Raw genomic sequence first — 20702 nt, forward strand, 5'->3', positions numbered from 1 at the left:
ATCCCTCGTGCAGCTTGGTGGGGCGCTAAGTCCGGGAATAGACCGGTTTAAGCCTATCCCAGCCCAAAATCACTGGCATGGACGGCAGGGCTGTCAGCTTCAGTCGCTGGTGAGGTAGGTGCCCGTCCAGCGGCCCTTGGAGCAGGAGTGTCTCCTCCGCTCCGGTCAGAACCCCGGAGCTGCGGCAGGAGCATCCCCTGGGCTCTGTAATCCGCATTTCACCGCCAAGGTCAGGAGCTAATGGTGACCTTTTATTCCCTTGCTGAGGACAGCAGCTGGTGCCCTCAAGTGGTAAATCGCAGGAGGAGAGCGGCCAGGCCGTGCGAGCCGGCCTTGGGCCGCGGGGCCGGGGCTGTCGGTTCTGCAGCGGTTCGGGCACTTCTAACCACGCTGTTTTGCCCTTGCAGGACGAGACGCCGTGCTGATCGTGGTGGGAAGGACGCTTTGTCCCCGACGGAGCGGGGACACCGGCGGCAGGCAGACCTGGATGGCCACAGACGCTCGCAAACGTGACCCACCAGCCTGTTCGTAGGGACGGCTGTAGCGCCGTGATGCCAAACATCCTTCCTTGACTGTGTTCTTGGCCAGCTGTAACCCCCCCAGAAAATCTCCGTGAGATTAGATGGAGCTTCCTTTGGACCTGCAGCCCCACTCCAGCATGTCCCCAGGGGCTGCGGGGGGCCGCGGCGGACAACAAGGGAGCCGACTGGGGCCGGGGCTGACGCCGTGAGGGGATGCCCAGGGACAGCGATGCCCATCACACAGGACAACGCGGGGGTCTTCCTGCCCCTCCTGTGCCAGTGGCTGCAGAACAGCCGGCGGGAGGGGGCCGAGGGAGCCGAGCAGCAGCTCTGCCGCTCGGCTGTCCAGAAGCTGAGCGAGTACATCCAGCTCAACTTCTCCGTGGACGAGAGCAACCTGCAGCCAGGGAGCTATGGGACTTTGGATACGGAGATCTGCACCATGTACCTGGCCCAAGAGATGCGGAAAAATGAAGTCCTGGGTTTGAGCTTTGGGAATATCCCTGCTCTGGGGGACTATGGGGAGAAGCGTCGGGGAGGAAAGAAGAGGAAGGTGCATAAGGGGCCTGTGCTCGACGTCGGGTGCATCTGGGTGACAGACTTGAAGAAGAACAGCCCGGCCGGGAAGTGCGGGAGAGTGCGCCTGAAAGACGAGATCCTTTCTCTGAACGGGCAGCTGATGGTCGGTGTGGATGTCACTGGAGCAAGGTAAGGGTGGCAGAGCTGCCAGCAGCAGCTGCCTCTGGTGCCGCATGGTGCAAACACAGTTTATACCAACAGAAGTCCAGGAGCAGAGGTTTTGACCTTTGCTTTCCAGCCCCTGATAGAGCCCTGGGTTTGTTCTTAAGGTATTGTAGAAAATAAGTAAATTTTCTTACAATTGATAATTAGCCTACGTGTGCTAATCACACTTCTGCTGAAAAATTTTCAGGGGTCACTGGGTCAAAAAATTACACATCATAATTACCAGAGGGGCTGCACTAAAATAGGAGCCTTCCTGGGTTTGTATAAAACTGTTTTCTTAAGCAAAAATGAACACAGATGCAGCAGCACTGGAAGATATTTTTACAGGTGCTCATATTTTTGTTGAATTATTTCAGTTGAGAGAAGCATTTCTGACAGCTAAGTGTTGACTGAGACTTTCTCAAAGCAAGACATTTTTGTGTTTTCCAGTTTGCAACAACTTCATTTTAATAAATTCCCTTTGATTTTAATGCATTTGCTCTCTTCTGATGTCTCCTGACCCAGAAAACTTGAAATCTTTAAGAGTTCAAATCAAAAATTAGGATTTTTGTAATGATACAGATTATTCTTGTGGTGTTTTTTTTTTTTTTTTAATTCAGCTATTCCGTGCTGTAAAATCAGTTTTGCTCTTTGTGGGCTGGTAGACTTTCTCACATTACCCTTTGCAAAGGCAAAACCCTTTCTCTGCTGTAGATGAGGATGTAAACATTCATTCATACCTGAGGTTACAATGTACCTGAGGGCATGAAATCCTTCCCCTCTTGCCAAAAGGGAATTTATTTTGGGGGTGGACACTTTTGGAAACCAAGTCCTAGTGAAGTGACCCCAACAGACAGGATCACTTCACTTGAACGTGGCAGATGTTTGGGCTGACCATCACTCCCAATTCTGACATGTGGCAGAATAAAAGCAGTGACTCCTCAATCTGTGTGTGCTGGGCAGCTCAGCCTTCTATGGTTTTACAGGTATGAAGACAACCTTCTGTAATTCCTAGTTTGTGATTCAGTAAGTGTATACATATTGGTACTGTGGCAGTATCAATCAGGTACTCATGCCGAACTTGAGAGTGTTTATGGCAAAAGGCAGTCAGTCTGCTGTTTCCCCTTTGTCAGATGCCACTGTTTCTAAATACAAGGGAATTGCTTGCAGTGGGCAGCAATAATGTTATCTTATTAATAATGCAAAACAAGAGATAATAGCCAATGAAGCCGAGAATATTTGGATATCTGTCCTTTTTTGGCCTATCTCTGAAGGCTTAATTTGGGGCTTGTTCCTTTTGGAAAGCCCTGTTATTAAACCAGAAAGCTGTGACTGCAGCTAATGGGAATGAAGTGCTCCATTTTCCTTACTTTTTTTGGCCATTACAAAGACAAGAGTTTTAGTACTGTGGAGCCAGTGTTGTTCTTAAAATCCTGTTTTAGAATATTCAACATCCAATTTAGGCCAAAATTTAGGACATTTCGTAGTCAAAGCCTGTTTTATTTTCAGCATCCAAAGCATCCTTGCCTAACTTACTGTTGACTGCTATTTGACAAGGGTGATGTTGTGATGGATGGCACTTTGGGACCTTGAGGATGATCCCAGTTTGGAGAGCTGGCTTTTTCCTATGAGGGAGCTGGCTGTCAGCTCCAACCCCATGTTCCCACATTGTGCATCTGGAGTGCTTGAGGATGCTTTGAGAATCTTTCAGTAGCTTTCTCCACTGGGGTGCTCAGAAGGGACATAATTCTGTCTAGCTTTATAATAGTGTGAAAGGCAGCATCAACTTGCCTTCTGGGAAGACTGCTTCCAAGAAGAAGCTTTCCTAGAGAATTCCATATTGCTGCTATGGTGGAAGAAGCAAAGCCCCTTTCCCCTTAGTTTTTCAAGGTGTTGTTGGGGTAGGACAGCACACTAAATAGTAGTTCTGACTCAATTTCTGACTGCCTAATTATTCCCTGGCTGAGTAAGAAACACTTCCAGGTTGATACAAGGGGCTGTGGGTGCTCTGATTTTTGGTGTGATTTACTTAGTGGGGCCTGCACATGGTCAGTTAAAGTAAAATACTGCCTTAGCTCCTGCAGCACCAGGTTAGATTGGGCAAGCAAAATCACTGCTTGTGTGTTTATTCCACACCTGCCAAGTGTTCCAGGGCAGCCCTATCTTGCCTGATGAAGGAATTTTTCACACTGATGCTATGGAGAATCTTCTGATTTATTCCCTTTACAATGGAGGAATTGGCATGGGGGTCTCACAGCTCTGCCATTTCCCACCTCTGCAGCAGGGCTTGCAGAAGTGTTCTCACATTCCCTGGGCTTCATGTAACCTCAGCTTTAGTTCCAGTCTGCCATCCAAACCCTCCCTGTTCCAAGGGGCTAAACTAATGCACCAGAAAACAAGAGAGAAGAGGTGAGGGCACACAGTCCCTTCTGCTGTCCTATGGATGTGGTCAGCCTCTAGAGGATGCAGGGGCAGGTGACAGGAGCTGGAACAGATTGGGCAGCCCTGGACAGATAGGGCAGTTTTGGCGCCTGCCTGATGGGCCTATAGGTCCTCACGTCTCAGAGTGGTGATCGGGTCAGACACAGTAAGAGCAGCACAACACTTCCTGGAGGAGCCAGCTGTGAGTACCACTCATCTGTCTCTCCTTGCTAAGAAAGCTGAATATGACTTCTTTAAAAAGAAGTTATTTAAATTCCACATGATTTCCATGTAAACAGCAGAGATGGGTTGATTATTGCTGAACTTGTTTATTTTTTTTCCTTTCTTTTCATTTAGAGAAATATTATGCAGTAATAAAATCATCAAAGCTCTTTGCTTAACTGGGTATTATTACATTAGAGAGAAATAATGTAGGTGGTGTCATTTTTGGTGATGTTAGTGATTGAGGGAAAATTATTGCTCTCTTTAGAGTTAGCAAATTGTGTGTCTATCAAACACAATTGCAGGGAAATGAGCTGTATTGGAATACTGAACAAAGGTTAGTCAAAAGTCTGCCTATTTATTTATCTATCTTCTGTCTATACAACTGTAGTTTCAAAATACATGGGTTATGTTCCCCCAGACAACAACTTCCTATGTATTTTGGATCTACTCTACTAATTTTGGGCTATTACTCACTTACTGAAGGGATGCTGTTAGTATTTCTACAGATGACAGATGAATCTTTCATTTCTTGAACATAACTGAGTGGGGCTTCATTGAGCAAGTCCTTGGAGCACTGCAAAAAATATTTTTTCATTAATATAATTCAGTTTGAAATATTTGATTATGAATTTCATCAAGCATAGCTGCAGTGCTTGGACACAGCTACCATATACATTTAATCTTTAAAATAAGTGCTAAGTAGATTTTCAAATTTATTCTTGTAAAAAGCAGAGTAAGATATATCACCAGTATTGACACTGTGGTAGAAACATGAGTTATTATTATAATTTTGTCATTGAGAAAACCCAACCACTCATTCAAGATATCATCTTTCTCATTGCCAAATATTGCCATATGTGGGAATACAGTCAGAGAAATGGCTGGCTTCTTTTTAACCCACAAACTGGAGTTGCTTCCAAAAAAAACAGATAAATATTTTGACAGTCATACCTTTGTACAGTGCTTTCTTAGTCTCTCCTCTTCAGTCAGTGTCCTGGGGGAAGTTGCTAAGACTCCTCCTCAGACTAGAAAAGTCATGCCAAATTCCAGGGAAATCAGTTTCCTTTCAGAGATGCTGAGAAAGACCTTCAGTAATCAGGTCTGCAATGGAGAGGGAGCTTCAAGTGCCACTACTGAAGGCAAATCTTTTACTTTAGCGAAAGCTGAGGGTTTTCAGTAGAGTCAAGGTCTTTCATGAATGCTTGCTGCTACTGCACATCTTATGTTCATGCCTCCAGGACAGCTGTAACTATGAAGGTAAAGTCCTACTCCTCCTCACACGTCAATGCCATTAGTAGGTGTGTGATATATGGACATTCTAAGCACAGTCCTGCCTCTCTGTAAGTGCTGGCAGCTGATTACAGATGACAACTCAAAATGTCCAACAAAATTACAGGTCTCAAAATGTGCATAGCACTTTGTGCTGCTTGCTGCAGCAGTCATTAACAGTCCTGGACTCTGCTGGGTGAAATATTGATGTTCTTTGTCAAAAAATGAGTTCTTGCTGGTGCTGGAAACAAATCATGCAGGTTTTGGCTGTAATTAGGGACAGAGTCTGCCCTGAACAGTGGTCTTCACAAGGGCAATCCTCTTTGTTCCTGTGCTGTGAGCCCTGCAGACAAGGACCAGACCTATACCTGCAGAGCAGTGCATGTGCTGTGGGGCTGGGAGCAGTGAAGTATTTGCTGTGTCTGAGAAGAGCTGCTCAAAAATCTGAATGTGATTTAAAAACTGTTTTGTCTGAAGACAGACACTTTCAATGCACTTTTTTATTGAGATCCCCTTTCCTCAGAAGTTTGAATGGGATATTTTTTTAAAATAAACTGCTTTGCTCCTGCAATAGAAATAATTTCTTGCTGGGAGAAACATCCTTCCCCTCCAAATGTGGTCACTCTTTGATATTCAAGTGCTCCAGTTTTGCATTTTCCATGGGGCACTGCTTCCTGCCATGCTGTGTTGAGGCACTGTCACTGCCTCAGGAGGCTGGCTGTCCTTGCCATGACTACTTTGTCCCTGTTCTGGCAGCTGCAGTTGTCTTTGGAGCATCTGCAATACTCTGTTGCACTCTGTTATTCAGCACTGCATTCAAAATGCATCCATGTGCCCCTGCTGATGTGTGGGGATGGGATACTGTGGGAACTCCCTCAGCACATCAGCTGCAGCCCTCAGGCCCCATTTTGGGTAACAAATCCATTCCTTAGTAGAGTTGGATGTTGAGGTGTATGAATGCCTGTGTTATGGTGGAAGGGGGTAGTTCAAGTCTCTCTGCCTATGATGGGATTGTGTTTCATTGGAGTTTTTGGGGGTTTATCCTCCTGGCAGTGCAATCTCCTTTATACATCCTTTTTATTACAGAAAAATTACCCCCAGAAAACCATCACTGGTCATCACAGAAAGCTTTGTCTAACAGCACCCCCACCTCCCAGCCACATCAGGTTGCATGGATTGATTGCTCTGTTTTACTGTGTTTCTTCACCTCCTTCCTATAACAAAAGTGCTGCCAACACAAAGTGCTGCTCAGTATAAGCAGCTGCTTTTCCTGGTGTTAGTAGGGCCTTCTCTTGGTTATGTCCACAAGAAAATATTTTTGTTTTAATAGGAAAAATAATGGAAATTTATCCTGTCCCTTTGCTCTTGGCCAAGGGGCAAATATTTCTGTGTGAGCTCCTTGTTAAAATATCAACAGCACTGACTACACAGTGAAAAACAAATACAGTGGTCCTGGAGACTGCAGCCTCCAAATGCAGTCTCAGGGAATAGAGTTCTCATAACTGACCTAAAAAATACCCCCAGCCTGTTGTGGAATTGAATTAGTTTCCTTTTTTATATTATATTACCGATCTTCATGCTGCTAAGTGATGGATCAGGGCACAGAGGTTGAATCATGGGGCTTGTTATCATGGGCAAGGATGAGAAGCCTGTGCTGATGTGCCCTCCAAACTGCCTGGTGCACGAGTCCTAAGGATAGAAAATAAGCAGTACATAGGGAATTTGGCTGTTTCCTCATCCTGTTTAGCTGCTGTGAGCTGGGATACAGTAAATGTGTGCTAAACCTGCACAAAATGAGAGAAAGCCTATGGCTGTCTAACATTTGCAAGGCACAGCTTAAGTCTCACTGTGCTCCTGAGGTCTGGAGCATGCAGTCCCCTCTGAAGCATGGCTGCTGTATTTTACACTAATAGTGGATATAAATCCCCTACAGATAGTGGATATAAATTCCTCCCTCTCCCTGTCTTAAAATATAGCAGAACTGAGAAACTAAGAAAGAGATGTTTTTCTTCCCTTCTTTTATGTTTCCTGGAGGGTATGAGCAGACTTAGCCACATGTGTTGATAAATAAATTGCTCTGAAGAATTGAGCTTTATTCCAAATCCTCTCTTAGAAGCCAAAATCTTAAATAGAAGGTCACTAATGCCCAGACTCAGCAGAGATCATTTAGCTGGTTTGTCGTCTTTGCTTTATTAATCTGAGTGTGTCCTCACTCGGTTTCCCCTCCTCACCCTCTGGTTCCTACCATCCCTCTCAATGTTCCCATGCCAAGCTGCTGTAGAGGTACAACTCATTCCCTTGTAGCAATGGCCACTAGCAACATCCCATCACCACAACTGCCTCCACAACAGACTTTCTGAACCCCTCATCCGCCTCAAATTTGCATCTTATTTATCTTCTTGCTCAGATGAGTTTTATCTAAAGTCCATAAAAAATGATGGAAAGACTTCCACTGATTTAAATAGCTCACATCCTCTATGTGTTTGCATGTTTGTCCAAAAATTTAGGGATCAATATGCTCGTCATTGCCTTCTACATAGTGTCAGCACTGAACAAGAGAGCTGGCTTCTCTCTAGAAATTGTGATTCCCCAGAAGCATACATTGCCAACTAGGCAACATCCTAGTTGGTCATCTGCCAAAATTGCTCCCAGCCTTGCCTCTGCATGCTTGCTTTTCAGAAGCATTGCATCAGGCTTGGAAAGACTTGGACAGTGGTTGGTGGCGTTGCCTTAGGAGGTGTAAAAACTTCAGAGGCTATAGAGAGGTTTTTTCTGTGCTTTGTTTTTGTTTTAATGAGCTGTGAAAGTTCTGAATAGAAATCTGTACCTTGCTGCCCAATGTATGGCTGTGCCTCTCTGTTTTATTTGCTGTTTTGACCACACTGTAATTACAAGAGAACAAGCCCAGTGTTTGGGAGGGAGCTTTGCCCTTCCCTCCCTGCTCATCCTCTGTGGGAACAACTTGTCTTGGTGAGCCAGCCTTGTGCCTTGTCATTTACCTTGATACCAAAGTGCCAGCAGGATCCCTTCTACATCCTGAGTGGGATTTTCAGCCTGACACACAGCAAGCATCTCATGCTCTCAGGTCATCTGGAAGTACAATCAGGGTGCAGGAGAATGTAGCTAATTAGCAAACTGCTGGAATGTGCAAAGTAAGAGTCACTTTTTTCTACTGCTTAGCCAAATAACAGGTGAGGCCTTCAGCCACAGCATCAGTTATTTTACAGCCTCTCCAGCAGTGCATTTGCTAGCACAGAGCAGTGTTTTAGCCATCAATAATTAAAAATACAGATGTTCAAAGACACAAGCAAGGAACATTCAGTGCCCATTATTCCTACTCTTTCTGTAATACTTGTGCCCAAACACACCAGTTTGCCATGTGCAGTCATTCACAGCATCTTCTAAACTGTAAATGTGACTTTCTCTTCATATTCTGTGAGTCCAGAATTTTGCACAAAACAGGCTGTGGGCTAAAGATTGATTTTCTTGAGTCAGAAGCTCTGAGCTGCTGCAAAAGGAGGAGGTGACTGGAGCCAGGTTACTGAGTGGCAGTGAGGATCCTAGGAGGTTTTCCTTTCCCACCTGTACTGACTCATGTGTCATGAGCCCCGGAAAGGGACAGCTTCTTCAGTCCTCATTCAAATAGTTTTTCTTACAGCATGGTCTAAGTGAGTAGCATTCTCGTTCTTAGATGTGTTTTGCAGCTGCTCTGAAAGCAGGACATGATCATACCTTCAACCTTGTGACAGTTGCTTGCCTGGAAGTGGACTAGAACTAAACTGTGACCCTCCAGAGCTAAAAGCATTAACAGTGATGGCAGCTTAAAACTCACTTATCCCCTGTCGCTGGAAATCTGGCCTGGACAGGAAAGGACAGGAGCAGGGAGGGTTGAAAAATGGTGAACAAGGAGACAGTTCCACAGTGAGAAGCTCAACATCAGCCTCAGAGAGATGGCTTGTCAACATGGACCTGCCATCTATGGACATAAGTGAGAGGATAACTACAATAAACACAGGTGAGATCAGCAAAGAGACAGGTATATAATCACAGAGACAGCTGTTGCAGTGGATGGCTTTTCGGATGGGATTTTTTTTAACATGGAAAACTCATTGCTTTTTTTAGCTCATGTGACACTTGCATCCACCTCCAAGCAGTATCACATGCACCTTGAAACTTATTTTTCTATCTCCTTTTTATCAGATGTGGGCTAAGATTGGAAGGATATATGTATCAAATGCAGACTCTGCAGTATCAGTCACTGTTCCTGCTTCTTTCTCTGGGTAACATGTATGATGTTCAGCAAGATCACCCGAGCCTCCAAAGGAAAACATGTTTAACAGACCAGTAACAGGGAAAATTTGGCGGGCACTGTGACAAGATCTGGGGCAGTTCAAGAATACTTGTACCTTCCAGAACAGGACAAGAGTAAGGCAAATGATGACTATTAGCAGCAAACTTCACTCTAGAGCATCCAAGACTCAGGAATCCCATCCAACGGAAGCCTCTCTAACAAGAATGTGAGAAACCAGAGGTACATGGAAAATGGATTCAGGCTTTTTCAAAATAAAACAGAACTGCTGAAACATGACTGAAAGAGGTTACTGTTTCAGCTGATGCCTAAGACTCATTTCTATTGTTTAAAAAGGTGTCAAGGTCTGGTTTTAAACCATCTCTATAGTCAGTACCAGATGATCTTCCAAAAAAAAACCCAACAAACAAACAAACAAAAAAAACCACCCCCCCCAAAAAATGAACAACTTTCAAAATAAATATTGGATTAATATAGTAATAATTTTTGACCTGTGTTTCCTATGTCATTACTTGATCACTGGAATAGGTACAGGCTAGCAGGGCAACAATTTGATGAAACAAAAGTCAGGGAAGTCTTCCTTCCCATCTTCCTGCACTTTTACCAGTGTCTTTTTTTTTCCATCATAACTAAAGAATTACTAAGTGCTTGCCAATTTTTCATAGCCTGGGCTATTGTTATTCTGGTAGCAAAGAGAAAAACATAGACATGTGGTAGCCAGTAAACTTTGTGGTACCATTTATCTGAATACAGAGCCCTAGGCTAGAGGTTGGGGAATTCCTTCTTGAAAACTCGTGGATGACAAATGGAGCCAAACCAAAGTGTGTGATGTTCTCATTGAAAATGGTTTCTAACAAACACTAATTGTTCTGCTGAAAACAACATTTCATGTTTTCATCTGTGGAAGAGTTCTACTAAAACAGATTTTTCTCGGTTTCCTCTAGAGGGCAATGTAATATAAATATTTTAAGCAATTTCTGGGTTCTGTCAATTGGGAATTTTAGCCTGTCTTATCTAGGAATTTGCAAGACAGCAGTGAAAATTGTTTCTGTACATGCTTTTAAGATGTATATATAAGTAATATAATCTGATTCTTGGGCTTGTAGAGTGCAGTAGCTAATCCCTTTAAGAAGCAAGAAATATGTTGTGCATTTTGCGTAGATTTGGCTATCCTGGAATGCAAAGAAGGAACTGCTGATGAAGACCTGACTCTCTTCTCTACCTGTGCAGCTGCAAGTGCTTCCAGGAACTGCCCCTTATGTGACAATTGTAAAAAAGATTAAATCCAGTCCTCTAAGAATGAAGTTACCAGCTGTAGTTTATGTGGGCAGCTGGAACTTCAGAGCAGAGGATAAATCTAAATACCAAGTCTAAGTGGTTCATAAGATCTAGGAAACAGAAAGATATTGTGCTATTTATTTCCATAAGAATTTATGCATATATTCCTGGATTTACTAACTGTATTACTTGTTTGATGGATGTTAGTAACAGCATAATTTTCAAATTATTTGTCCACATAAACAGCTGCTAAAATTAGTACGACTCAAAGGTGGTCACTCTGGACCTCAGTAATTTAATTTAAGGGACATTTTTAGTCACTGTAGTATAAAATGGTAAAAACAACTATATTACTATATAGATAAAGGCTGTTTTGTTTTCCTTACAGATCACGTGTAGGATTTGAAACATATTTCCATGGGCATAAATTTCTGTCTTTAAATTTAAAATTTTAATTTTTTGTCTTTTGTATCATTATCTTCCTTCTCCCAAACTGACATTAGTAAAAGAAAAATTTGCTCTTGACATTGCAACATGAAAATGGCTTTAGGGGAATCCTTTTACAGTTTTGTCTCCTTTCCTCTCCTGATGGCCTAGTCCTTTGGAGATTCACCATAATGGCCTTATTGCATTATCTTGCAAATCCCATGCATTTACTGAATTTGTGGGTTAACATTCTTGATAAAATATTTTTTCCAAAATAGTAGCAGGCAATCTACAGTTGTCAGGTTCTCTAAATGAATAAACCTGTTAGTTTGTTTTTCCCCAAACAGGAAACATAATTAATTGAAGTAAAACACTTATTCCCCAAAGTGCTTTACTTTGAAAACAATGGCGTGTGAATAAAAAAGCAGTATTTGCATTGGCTTCAAAGCCAGCAGGCATTAGGTAGCAAAGCAAGATTTGCCATCTACTTTTGAATAATAGCAACTGTAAGAAAAATCTGAGGTCTTCTGTAGGTTTTAAAAGCTTAAATAGGTGAGAATTGCTTTTTAATTATTGCTGCTGGCCAGGCAGGACTTCTTCCTAAACTCTGCCTTAACAGAAGTATGATAAGCAGTTTGCAAATGTTAAGTTCCTAGGAAAAAAATTTAGAGACCTTAGAGGAAAGTAAATATTCTTAGTTTCATTTCTCCTGCTGTGTGAGAAGCTTCGTGTTTGAACCTTATCTGCATCAGCACCTTCATTTAGGGCTTGTGTTTAGATCTCACTCTAAATTAACTGGCAGCTTAGTGCTTAACCACTGGGGGATTATTCCTTGCCTGGATGAAAGGAGCTATGTTTGGGGCTGTAGGTGTGTGGGGAGGTTGTTCATCCTGGGCTGGGATCTCTCTTCATAGGTAGCCCAGGGAATGTCACGCCTGCATGGCTGCAGCTACTGAAGGAGCCACCAAGGCTCACAGCTTCGTCTTCTCGCCTCCTCTGCCTGCCTTGCTGGTGAGTGCTCTGCAGTGCAGCTCTCTTGCTGCTATGCCTGACATCTCTGACAATTTTGTAACACCATGGGCTTTGCTGGAATGCCATCCCACTCCAATTTGCCTTCTGAATTTCCTCCTCCCACTGCATATCTGTCCCAGCTACACACTAAATAGTCTAATCCTGGATCTGGTTTTCTGTTGTGGCCTGCATTTGGAAAGTATGTGGTGTATACAGCAGAGCAGAAAATTATTTAGTGATCCAGTTTCATCAGGATGAACTACATGGTTAAAATAAATCGGATTTCAATAGTTCAATAGTTATGCTGTGGAGAAAGAAATAATAGTTTAAAAAGGTGTACAGATGCCAAATGGATTAGAAGTTAATGGCTGGTGTATGGAATTCTAAATCAACAAGGGTTTACTACAGGGTTCTGCCTTTAAAAGGACTCTATATTATATAGTGGATGAGAAAGGCAGAATATCAGTGCTTTATAAGAATGATTTTGTGGCTTAAATGCTTTCTCTGATGACCTGAGAAACAAATTATGAACTGTGGAAATGAATTTAGGGATCATCATCACTAGGAAAAAATCATGCAAGTTAGAGAAGTAAACATCTCTCTTCAGACAGGTAGATTTCGGATGAGCTTCAAAACAAAAGACGTAAATGATGAGAAGGTAGAAAAAATTTAGGATGGAAGGAGGACTTAGAAATTCATTAATCCTTGCTGGATGAATAATAATCAGAAATGTTTTGTCTAATATGTAATTAAATTAGATATCATTATCTGTTAAAACCATTCAGCCAGCTCTAATAACCAAGGAAACCAATCCCGAGTCCATGTGTTAGCTCCTACACTCTCCGAGGTTTTCCCGGCCTCAGGGATATTCTCTCATTTACTGACAGTATCAATAATAGTACTAAAGAATATGAAAAGTAATAGTCTCCCTTTTTATATAATCTTCAACATGCAGAGCAGCACACCTGGGACGCACTGTCTATGTCCTACATCAAGGGAATCACGCATGACTTTGCGAAGCCAAGTGAAGATCTCTAGATTAAAAAATATCACATACTGTGTTATATATAAGTCATAAGCTGGTGTAAGAATCCAGCATGAACCCAGTGTAAAGAGCTAGTTTAAATTCCATATAAAGTTTTGACTTCTTCACATTTTAGTGGCATTTGCTATTTGCTTGTAGCTCATGCTGCTGTCTACAGTAGGCCCATGCTGGTTCCGTCTTCACCTTCCATTTCTCTTCCACATGCTTGTATTTTAAATCACTGATGTGTAAGTTATGCTTTCATAAACTGTATATGACTTAGAGCTATGTATCTACCTCCTGTCAAGGTCTTACAGCCTAATGGATAGCACGTGTGGATTTAGGAAGTGTTGGGTTCTGGTCAAGATTTTTCCGCACACTGTGAACAAGTCATGGCCTCAGTGACAGGGAGGTGATGACAGCAGCTCACTTTCTGCAGGTGCTTGAGCTCTCTGGGGGGAAAATCACTTTATTAAATGCTGGGTTTTATGGCAGAGAGTTTCTTTCCAGGTACTTGCTTGTCTGGTGCAGGGTTATAAAGTCAGAGTACCTTCACAAGGTCTAAAATTCTTTGAAATGCCTGTTTCTGCAGAAGTACATTTGAGCAATACCAATAAGCTCTAGCTTCGGAGATACCTGCCTGGTCATGAATTTAGCTATTATCTAGTCTTCCCAAGTATCTCCAAGAGGCGTCCATGTACAAGAGCGAGATTTATTTATGTGTAGAGTTTGTTAGAGTAATGACAGAATGGAAAAACTGAATTCTGTTTTTCCAAGGCCTTGAAGCCAAAACCTTGTCCTTTCCTGTGCCTACTGCTATGTGGGGGAAAAAAAAATCCAAAAACAAAACCAAAAAGTCCCCTCAGCCTTCTTTTTGTCGGGGTGATCTAGCCAACACACAGCTGAAGTCTGATTTCCATTTACAGTATTTGAGATTTGTGGTGAACTGAGCAGGTCGGAAGCCAATCCTGCTGGAGCTACCAGTTATCTGGTTGGAGTGCTTGCTCCCATTTATAAACCTTTGCGTATTATACCTTACTGCGTTATCTTTTAGAGCTGAAACAGTGAAAAAGTCTCACAGGGCTGAAGAATTTGGATGGGGGTTTGTTAAGGAAAAAGGGGCCACTTTATGGCTTTATTGGGGAAAATGTGATTAAATGGTTTCCTGTTTAGCACAACTCTTATTTTGAGAGAACTTCCTTGCAAGTATGAACAGGCTAATTGGGAAGCTGACGAGGAACTGGTATCAAAGGTAAGCATGTGAGAAAGAGAAAAAAGGGTTAAATAAAACCATATTAATTCATTGCCTGGCAGATACATACTGGGAGCAGCCTGATAGTGCAGGGGCCATTCCGCTACCCCAGCTCCCAAACTTAACCCTCTCTCATGGTCATTTCACCTGTCCCCCTTGCTTTGTGGTCCCCACTTTGCCAGTCTAGGAGCCCATGGGGTATGTGCAGGAGTGATATGGGAGTTTCAGGTGCAGACATAGGGAGGAAGTTTGTATGTAGTCCATGGAATACTGTTTCCGGGGTTCCCCAGCCTCCTTCTCTGAGGTCTAACTTGGTGCATGGAATGGGACAAAAAAGTGAATGTGAGCTTGGGCTGAGAGTTTCCTCTTTTGTCACATTTTGCTGCACACTCTTTCAGCAGCATCATCAAAGTAGCCTGGAAATTGTGTCCTGGAGAAGGAGCTTGATTGAATATATAAGTTTTAAACTTAGCATTGCTCTTATTTTTCCCCAGGTTGCCTGCATTTGGAACTTTTAACCTATAGATTGTGCCAATTGATCAAAATATTCCTGTGTCATTACTAAAACTTGATTTTTATTTTTCTTCTCTTTCAACTGATGGCAAAATCTGCTCCTGACTTAGGAGGAAGGCTTGGAACCTTACCAAATGAAAACCTGAAGCCAAAGAAGAGCATTTGTTGTTTGGAATACCCCCTTTTTCAAAAGGCAAACTATTTTTCATCCCTTGTAAAATGGTTACATGTTCATTCAGGGGGAAGGAGGTGAATCCCAAGTATAGGAAATAGAGGAGCAGTTCCTGATTTTCATATGTGTAAGCATTATGGCAAGGAAGATTGATTAACTAAAGAGGTGACTCTTGGTTTATGACCATGTAAAAGGAGAATTGAACCTGCAGGATGCGTTCTCAGATATGGTCAGCTACCATAGATTAGTCCAAAAGAAAACATCACACCTCAACAAGAAAAAAAAAAAAAAAAAAAAAAAACTAAGGACCAGTCATAAATCTTCAATCCAACAAAATTAAGAGATGGCCTAGGGAAAAATCCAAAAGGGATCAGAAATCCAAGATGGATCCTGCCCATGGACCCCATAGGCACAGTGTCTGAGATCTGCAATCAGTACCAGATGCTGCTGATACATGGTGTGGATCCTGTAATAAAGAAATGCTGGACCCATTCAGCCCCAGCAGGAGGTCTTGCAGATTAAATTTGTATTAGTTGGAGCCTGTAGATTGCTTTTGAAAGCAAAATTGAGCCTGGGTGTTAAGATTATCTGGATCAAGAAACCCAAATTAGGTTTCCTCCTTAAAGAGGAATGAGCACATTTTGGCACCAGTTTTCATACCGGTTTTAGAAAGAAAATATTTGGAAACAGATGCAGTATGTTTCTGTATATTAAATCCAGTCTGTGAAATAAAGCTACTCTCTCTGGCTGCACAGAATGGTCAGAAGGCTCCTGGAACAAGATCCCCCCTAAACTGTATGTGTGTTTTAAGGAAGACTCTTGAAACATTAATAAGTGGTGAGTAGATGGCATATTCTGATATGTGCTGGGAAGTAGGCACAGATGAAATGCAGGATGGTTTGCAATATTTAAAAAGCAAACAAGATCTGGGCTTCCACTTGGAATATCACAAGGATCACAGCATATTACATTAATGGAGGCTATTCTAGCACAAAATGAAAGCCACAATCTCTGCAGCCCTGGTTTAGGACAGGGGAGGGTAATATAAAATGACTCCAGGGTGGAGCACAGGTTGCTGGAGGGGACAGCCTCTGTTGTAACGTACATTATTTTTGTAGTTAAAGAGAAGGGAAAAGTGTTGCTTTCACAGCAAATCCTGGTAAGCAACCACATATGGGCAATGAATTGGGAACCTGGGAAAGTTAATTCCTGAACTGAGAGCTTGTATAGCCCTATCTGCTACACAAGTCCTGCTAGCAGGGGTGCTGGCAGTGCAAATAGAGCCTAAGCATCCTGGTGGGTGTTTGCAAAGGGGTAAAACACTCTGTTCCCTGGTCTGCTCTGAAAACACACAGTGCCAGAACTTGTGTTACTCACCTTGAGATGTGTTTAAGGGTTGGTACACTCCCAGCAGCCTTCTTTAGCAGAGGGGCTAGCCTTGCTACCCCCGGCCCAGCATTATCCTGCAGTCAAGGTAGTGACAGGGGCTGGGGACTAGCACCAGCCCTCCTCTCCATGGCCCTTCCCTCTCTTGCCTTTGTCTTATGCTTAATTGCCCTTATGCTTTCTCTGGGATATGTAGTCATGTTCCATTTTGTGTCATGGCTAAGTCACTTGCAACACTGCACGTGAGGGAAAGCAGGGTGAAGCACCTGGAGGCACCATCCTGGAGCAGATTGCCAGCAAAAACTTGATGGGCTAGTTGCTCTCTTGCCCAAATCAATTTCCTCCAGTAGTTTTGGAAATCCCAGTATGAGACCTGAACAGTCATAGGTGTGCAGAACCCTTCCAACCTGCAGCAGCGCCTTGCTACCTCTAGATTGGGGTTGGCGGGTCTGAGGTACATTTTTCCCCTCTTTGTTGACCCTTTGGGATTATAAAACGTGTTCTGTGTGTAGAGAATATTCAGATTGCTGTTCATGTGCAAAGGAAACCCCTGTGATAGCTGCATTCCCCTAGGCTGCTGAGCACCCCGTGCAATATTTTACACTCAGCAGAGCTTAGTGGAGTTAAAAATAGTTCTTGTTGTCAAAATATTTCTTTGTAGTAAAAATGTCCTTAGGATACTTCGTGAAGTGGTAACCTTTGGACATAATAGGGTAAGGAAAAATCAGAACATAGTCTTTAATGCTGAAAAAAAAAAGGTTTGTCTTAATTGCGCAATATGGGAGAAAGTTTAAGAGCAGAGAAAAATGCTAACACCTTGGGGAGAGGAAGAATGGAATTTAAATAGAGATCTAAGGGTGAGTCTGTAATGTAAGATACTATATCTTTGTTAAGTATGTTTTCCTTTGGTGCTTGAAAGTTTATCTGGAAGAAAATGTCTGACTATGTTCAGTGGATGAAGGTCTTGCTGGGAGTCTTTGAATTCAATGCACGGTAAAGCCTGGCTTTTCACTTTTTATTTGATTTTAGAATGCAATTCTAAATTTGGCCTGCAAGTTATAATTTCTAAAAACAAGCTTAGATGTGTGTTTCCACCCTGGAAAAAAACCACTCTTAGTGATAACAGATTGTTTTCAGCAAATGCATGTTCCTGTGTAGAGTCTCAGAACTGGGCCATATACTGTAAAGAAGCGAATGTATTAAGTGAACAGAAATTTAAAATTTAAACAGAGGGCATTACTGAGAAAAATGCATACAGTAAATAGGGATTCCAATGTGACAGACAGCTTGATGATTTTTTTCATTCTAATAACTGTAGCTGGAGTTAAATGTAGCAGATAAGGTAAATTGCTTAAAGGCTGTATGATTTCTGGCTTATTGCTCTCTGTTTTACTTCAGCAATACCAGTACGTTTCCTTATATCTTTTTTCTGCTCTCCAATCTGAGCTATTGCTTTGTATTTTGAAATTAAATACAGTATACTTAATGCCATATAAATCACCACTGTTGTGAACTATGCGATATAGTATTGTTCTGGCACTACAAATTTAACTGAATTAGAGAACTACTGGGTGAGAAGACTTTATCTCAATTTATAGAAGCCACTAAATAAATTCTACAAGCACATAAGGAAAATAATTAAAAAGTGAAGTCAGAGCTATATAATCTAGGTACATTGCATCATGGCTTGGAGTTTCATGGAATATTCTCTAAAAGTGAGTATTTTTTAAATTTATATAATTGATTTTTAAAAACACCAGCTTATAAATAAACTTCAAGTGCATAAAATCAGCTCTAATATGATTGCTTGCTAAATATAAAATTCCACAAACAGCTCTCTACCCTCAGAGCTCAACCTCTGGCTAATGGAGCATATTTTGAAGCAGAAAGGGGCTTGTGGGGAGCAGTGGGAGGGGGTTATCAATACAGTCATCTTACCTTACATCACTGCAAGGAAACTAGCAAGCAAAAAAAGAAAATAAAAAGAATCTACTGGAGACTAGTGATCTTAAATAACATTTTAAATAACAATTAGCCTTAACATAGGAAGTCACAGTGTCAGCCCTCTGGGACAAAGACCCTATGTCTGTGATTTCATTACAAACTACTGACTGTATTTTGAGTGCTATAAAAATAATAATTATGGACAAGTGAGTAGAAAAATAAAATTGAGAGGTTCAATTTCTTGACAGCCCTCAGTACAGTTTCCCATGGATTGCTTTCCATATTTTACCTAAAAATCCCCACCTTCTGTTGTAGAAAACATCTTTGACTATAGCCCATGTAAGTAAGGAGCACAGATGAAAAGCTTGCTGACACACAGAGACAAGGTATCGGAATGTCTCCCAACAATCAGTGAAAAAGCATCTAATTTCCTACTATTTGTATGGTGGCAGGAATAAGTGAGTGTTTACCAGTAATTCTAGCTTAGGTCTTGTAAAGGCCTGTCTACCTGCAATTTGCACATAAAACCCCACTAAAGATTAAGGGCAGGGTTGTTTTCAGCCAAATCTGGAGCTACTTGGAATTTTTTTTGGTAATTGGAATTGTTCTGCACACCCCATGAACTTGCAGCCAGCACAAAAAGATGAGGGTGTAACTCCCAGCTGAGCTTTGGGTGGCTCTAGGGGCATGCTGCTGTGGGCTGTGGTATTCAGCTCTCCAGGGCTGTTTATAGTAGCTGTGTGTTGGAGCTTTTAAACTTGCATTTTTTAAAAATCACAAACCAACCCCAAACTACTTTTGTTTTACTTGTGTGCAGAAGAAACGGAGAGGGAAAGGTTTTCTCTGCAGCAGTCCTCCCATAGTGTAAGAGCATGTGGTGCAGAAATGGGGCTTTCTGGAAGTGGTGGTTTCAGAGGCTCTGGAAACTCAGTGGCCTGAATGCCACAGATTGGAGAGTGAACTGTGAGGAGAGCCACGCAGAGGTCAGGGAAGGGAATTTTGTATTTACACTGTCACACCTGGGAGCAGATCATGGCTTTTGCAGTCCTTGACTCCACCCTGGCATGCTGGATGCTCATGCAGTTTTAACCCTCTTTTGTGTAATTTTTGTGTTTTTTGGCTGCGTCCTGAAGTTTGTTGTTTTGTTTTAGGAAAAAAATGGAACATTTGTTTTGTTTTAGGAAAAAAATGGAACAACATGTTGTTGTCCTGGCTTATGTGTGGTCCTGGTGGATGCTTATTGTGCTTTTAAACAAATTTCTTTTAAATATGCACATTCATTTTGATGCCTATTAAAGCCACAAAAGTCTTGGATCCTGGGAAGATGCTGTATAATTAACTTTATCTTTGTGTGTCGTATGTCAGGAATGGCAGACATCTGGTGCCCAGGACACAACATTGTTGAGAGAATGCAAATGTCTGTGACTGGTGTAAAGAACAAATGTTTCTGGTGCTTCCAGCTTCTGCAGATAATGCTTGAGATAAGACAAGGCTTAAAAATTGTGCAGTTTAAGGTGATTAAGAACAGGGCTAATACTTAAGAACTATCCTCAGTTGTTTCCTTGTTACTCAGACATTAGTGAAAGTGATTTTAGTGACATGTAGTTTGTATGAATGTGGCCCTGTGGTGATTTGTGCTATTTGTTGTTTTTCTGAATGTGAATCAAGAATTTATTTGTACAGAGACAATCATAAGGAAAGAGCCAAAAATAATGGCAGTCCTAGAAATGCCATGCAGCATTGCCCCTGTGGTGTGACATGGGATCCAACTGCACCTTTATTAGCTAAGCACTGAAGTGGCTTTTTCTGTAGCTTTCTTTTGACTGCCTTGGGAACTGGTTTCATCAGTCCACCATCCTTAATTTTCTTAATTTTTCGTTTTTGTACTCCTGAAATTCAAGCTAGAAATTAATATGATACCCGACTCTGTGGGGCAGAAGAGAATGATCTGTGCTAAGTAGTTCTTCTTGCATATGTATGAAGCCAATTTTCTTTAGACATATTTCTTTAGATAAACCAATGCTTTATCTTTATAGAACTGTATGACTCAAATCCTGTTTTGGCTTATAGCACAACAGATTACTTTGAAATGCACAGCTGCGTGTATGTGTGTAAAATATGTAAATGCTATCAATATTCTTTAAAATAAAAGCTAAGAAGATTTAGGGCTCAATCCCCCAAATTTTAGTGGGATGTTGGCTCCTAAACAGACCTAGAAAAGCCCTGCA

The 20702-nt window shown here is 42.0% G+C and overlaps 1 protein-coding gene across 1 annotated transcript in view; it reads left to right on the forward strand.

The window, feature by feature from the left end:
- The window catches only part of PDZD2 (PDZ domain containing 2), a 188574-nt gene that overhangs the window by 49921 nt on the left and 117951 nt on the right, over window positions 1–20702 (forward strand). Inside the window, exon 3 of the mRNA XM_053932062.1 lies at window positions 408–1229. Coding sequence (XP_053788037.1) covers window positions 751–1229 — 479 coding nt within the window. The 5' untranslated portion in view covers window positions 408–750. The remainder of the gene's footprint in view (window positions 1–407; window positions 1230–20702) is intronic.

Source organism: Vidua chalybeata, chromosome Z (assembly GCF_026979565.1).
Source record: "Vidua chalybeata isolate OUT-0048 chromosome Z, bVidCha1 merged haplotype, whole genome shotgun sequence".
Classification (NCBI taxonomy): domain Eukaryota; kingdom Metazoa; phylum Chordata; class Aves; order Passeriformes; family Viduidae; genus Vidua; species Vidua chalybeata.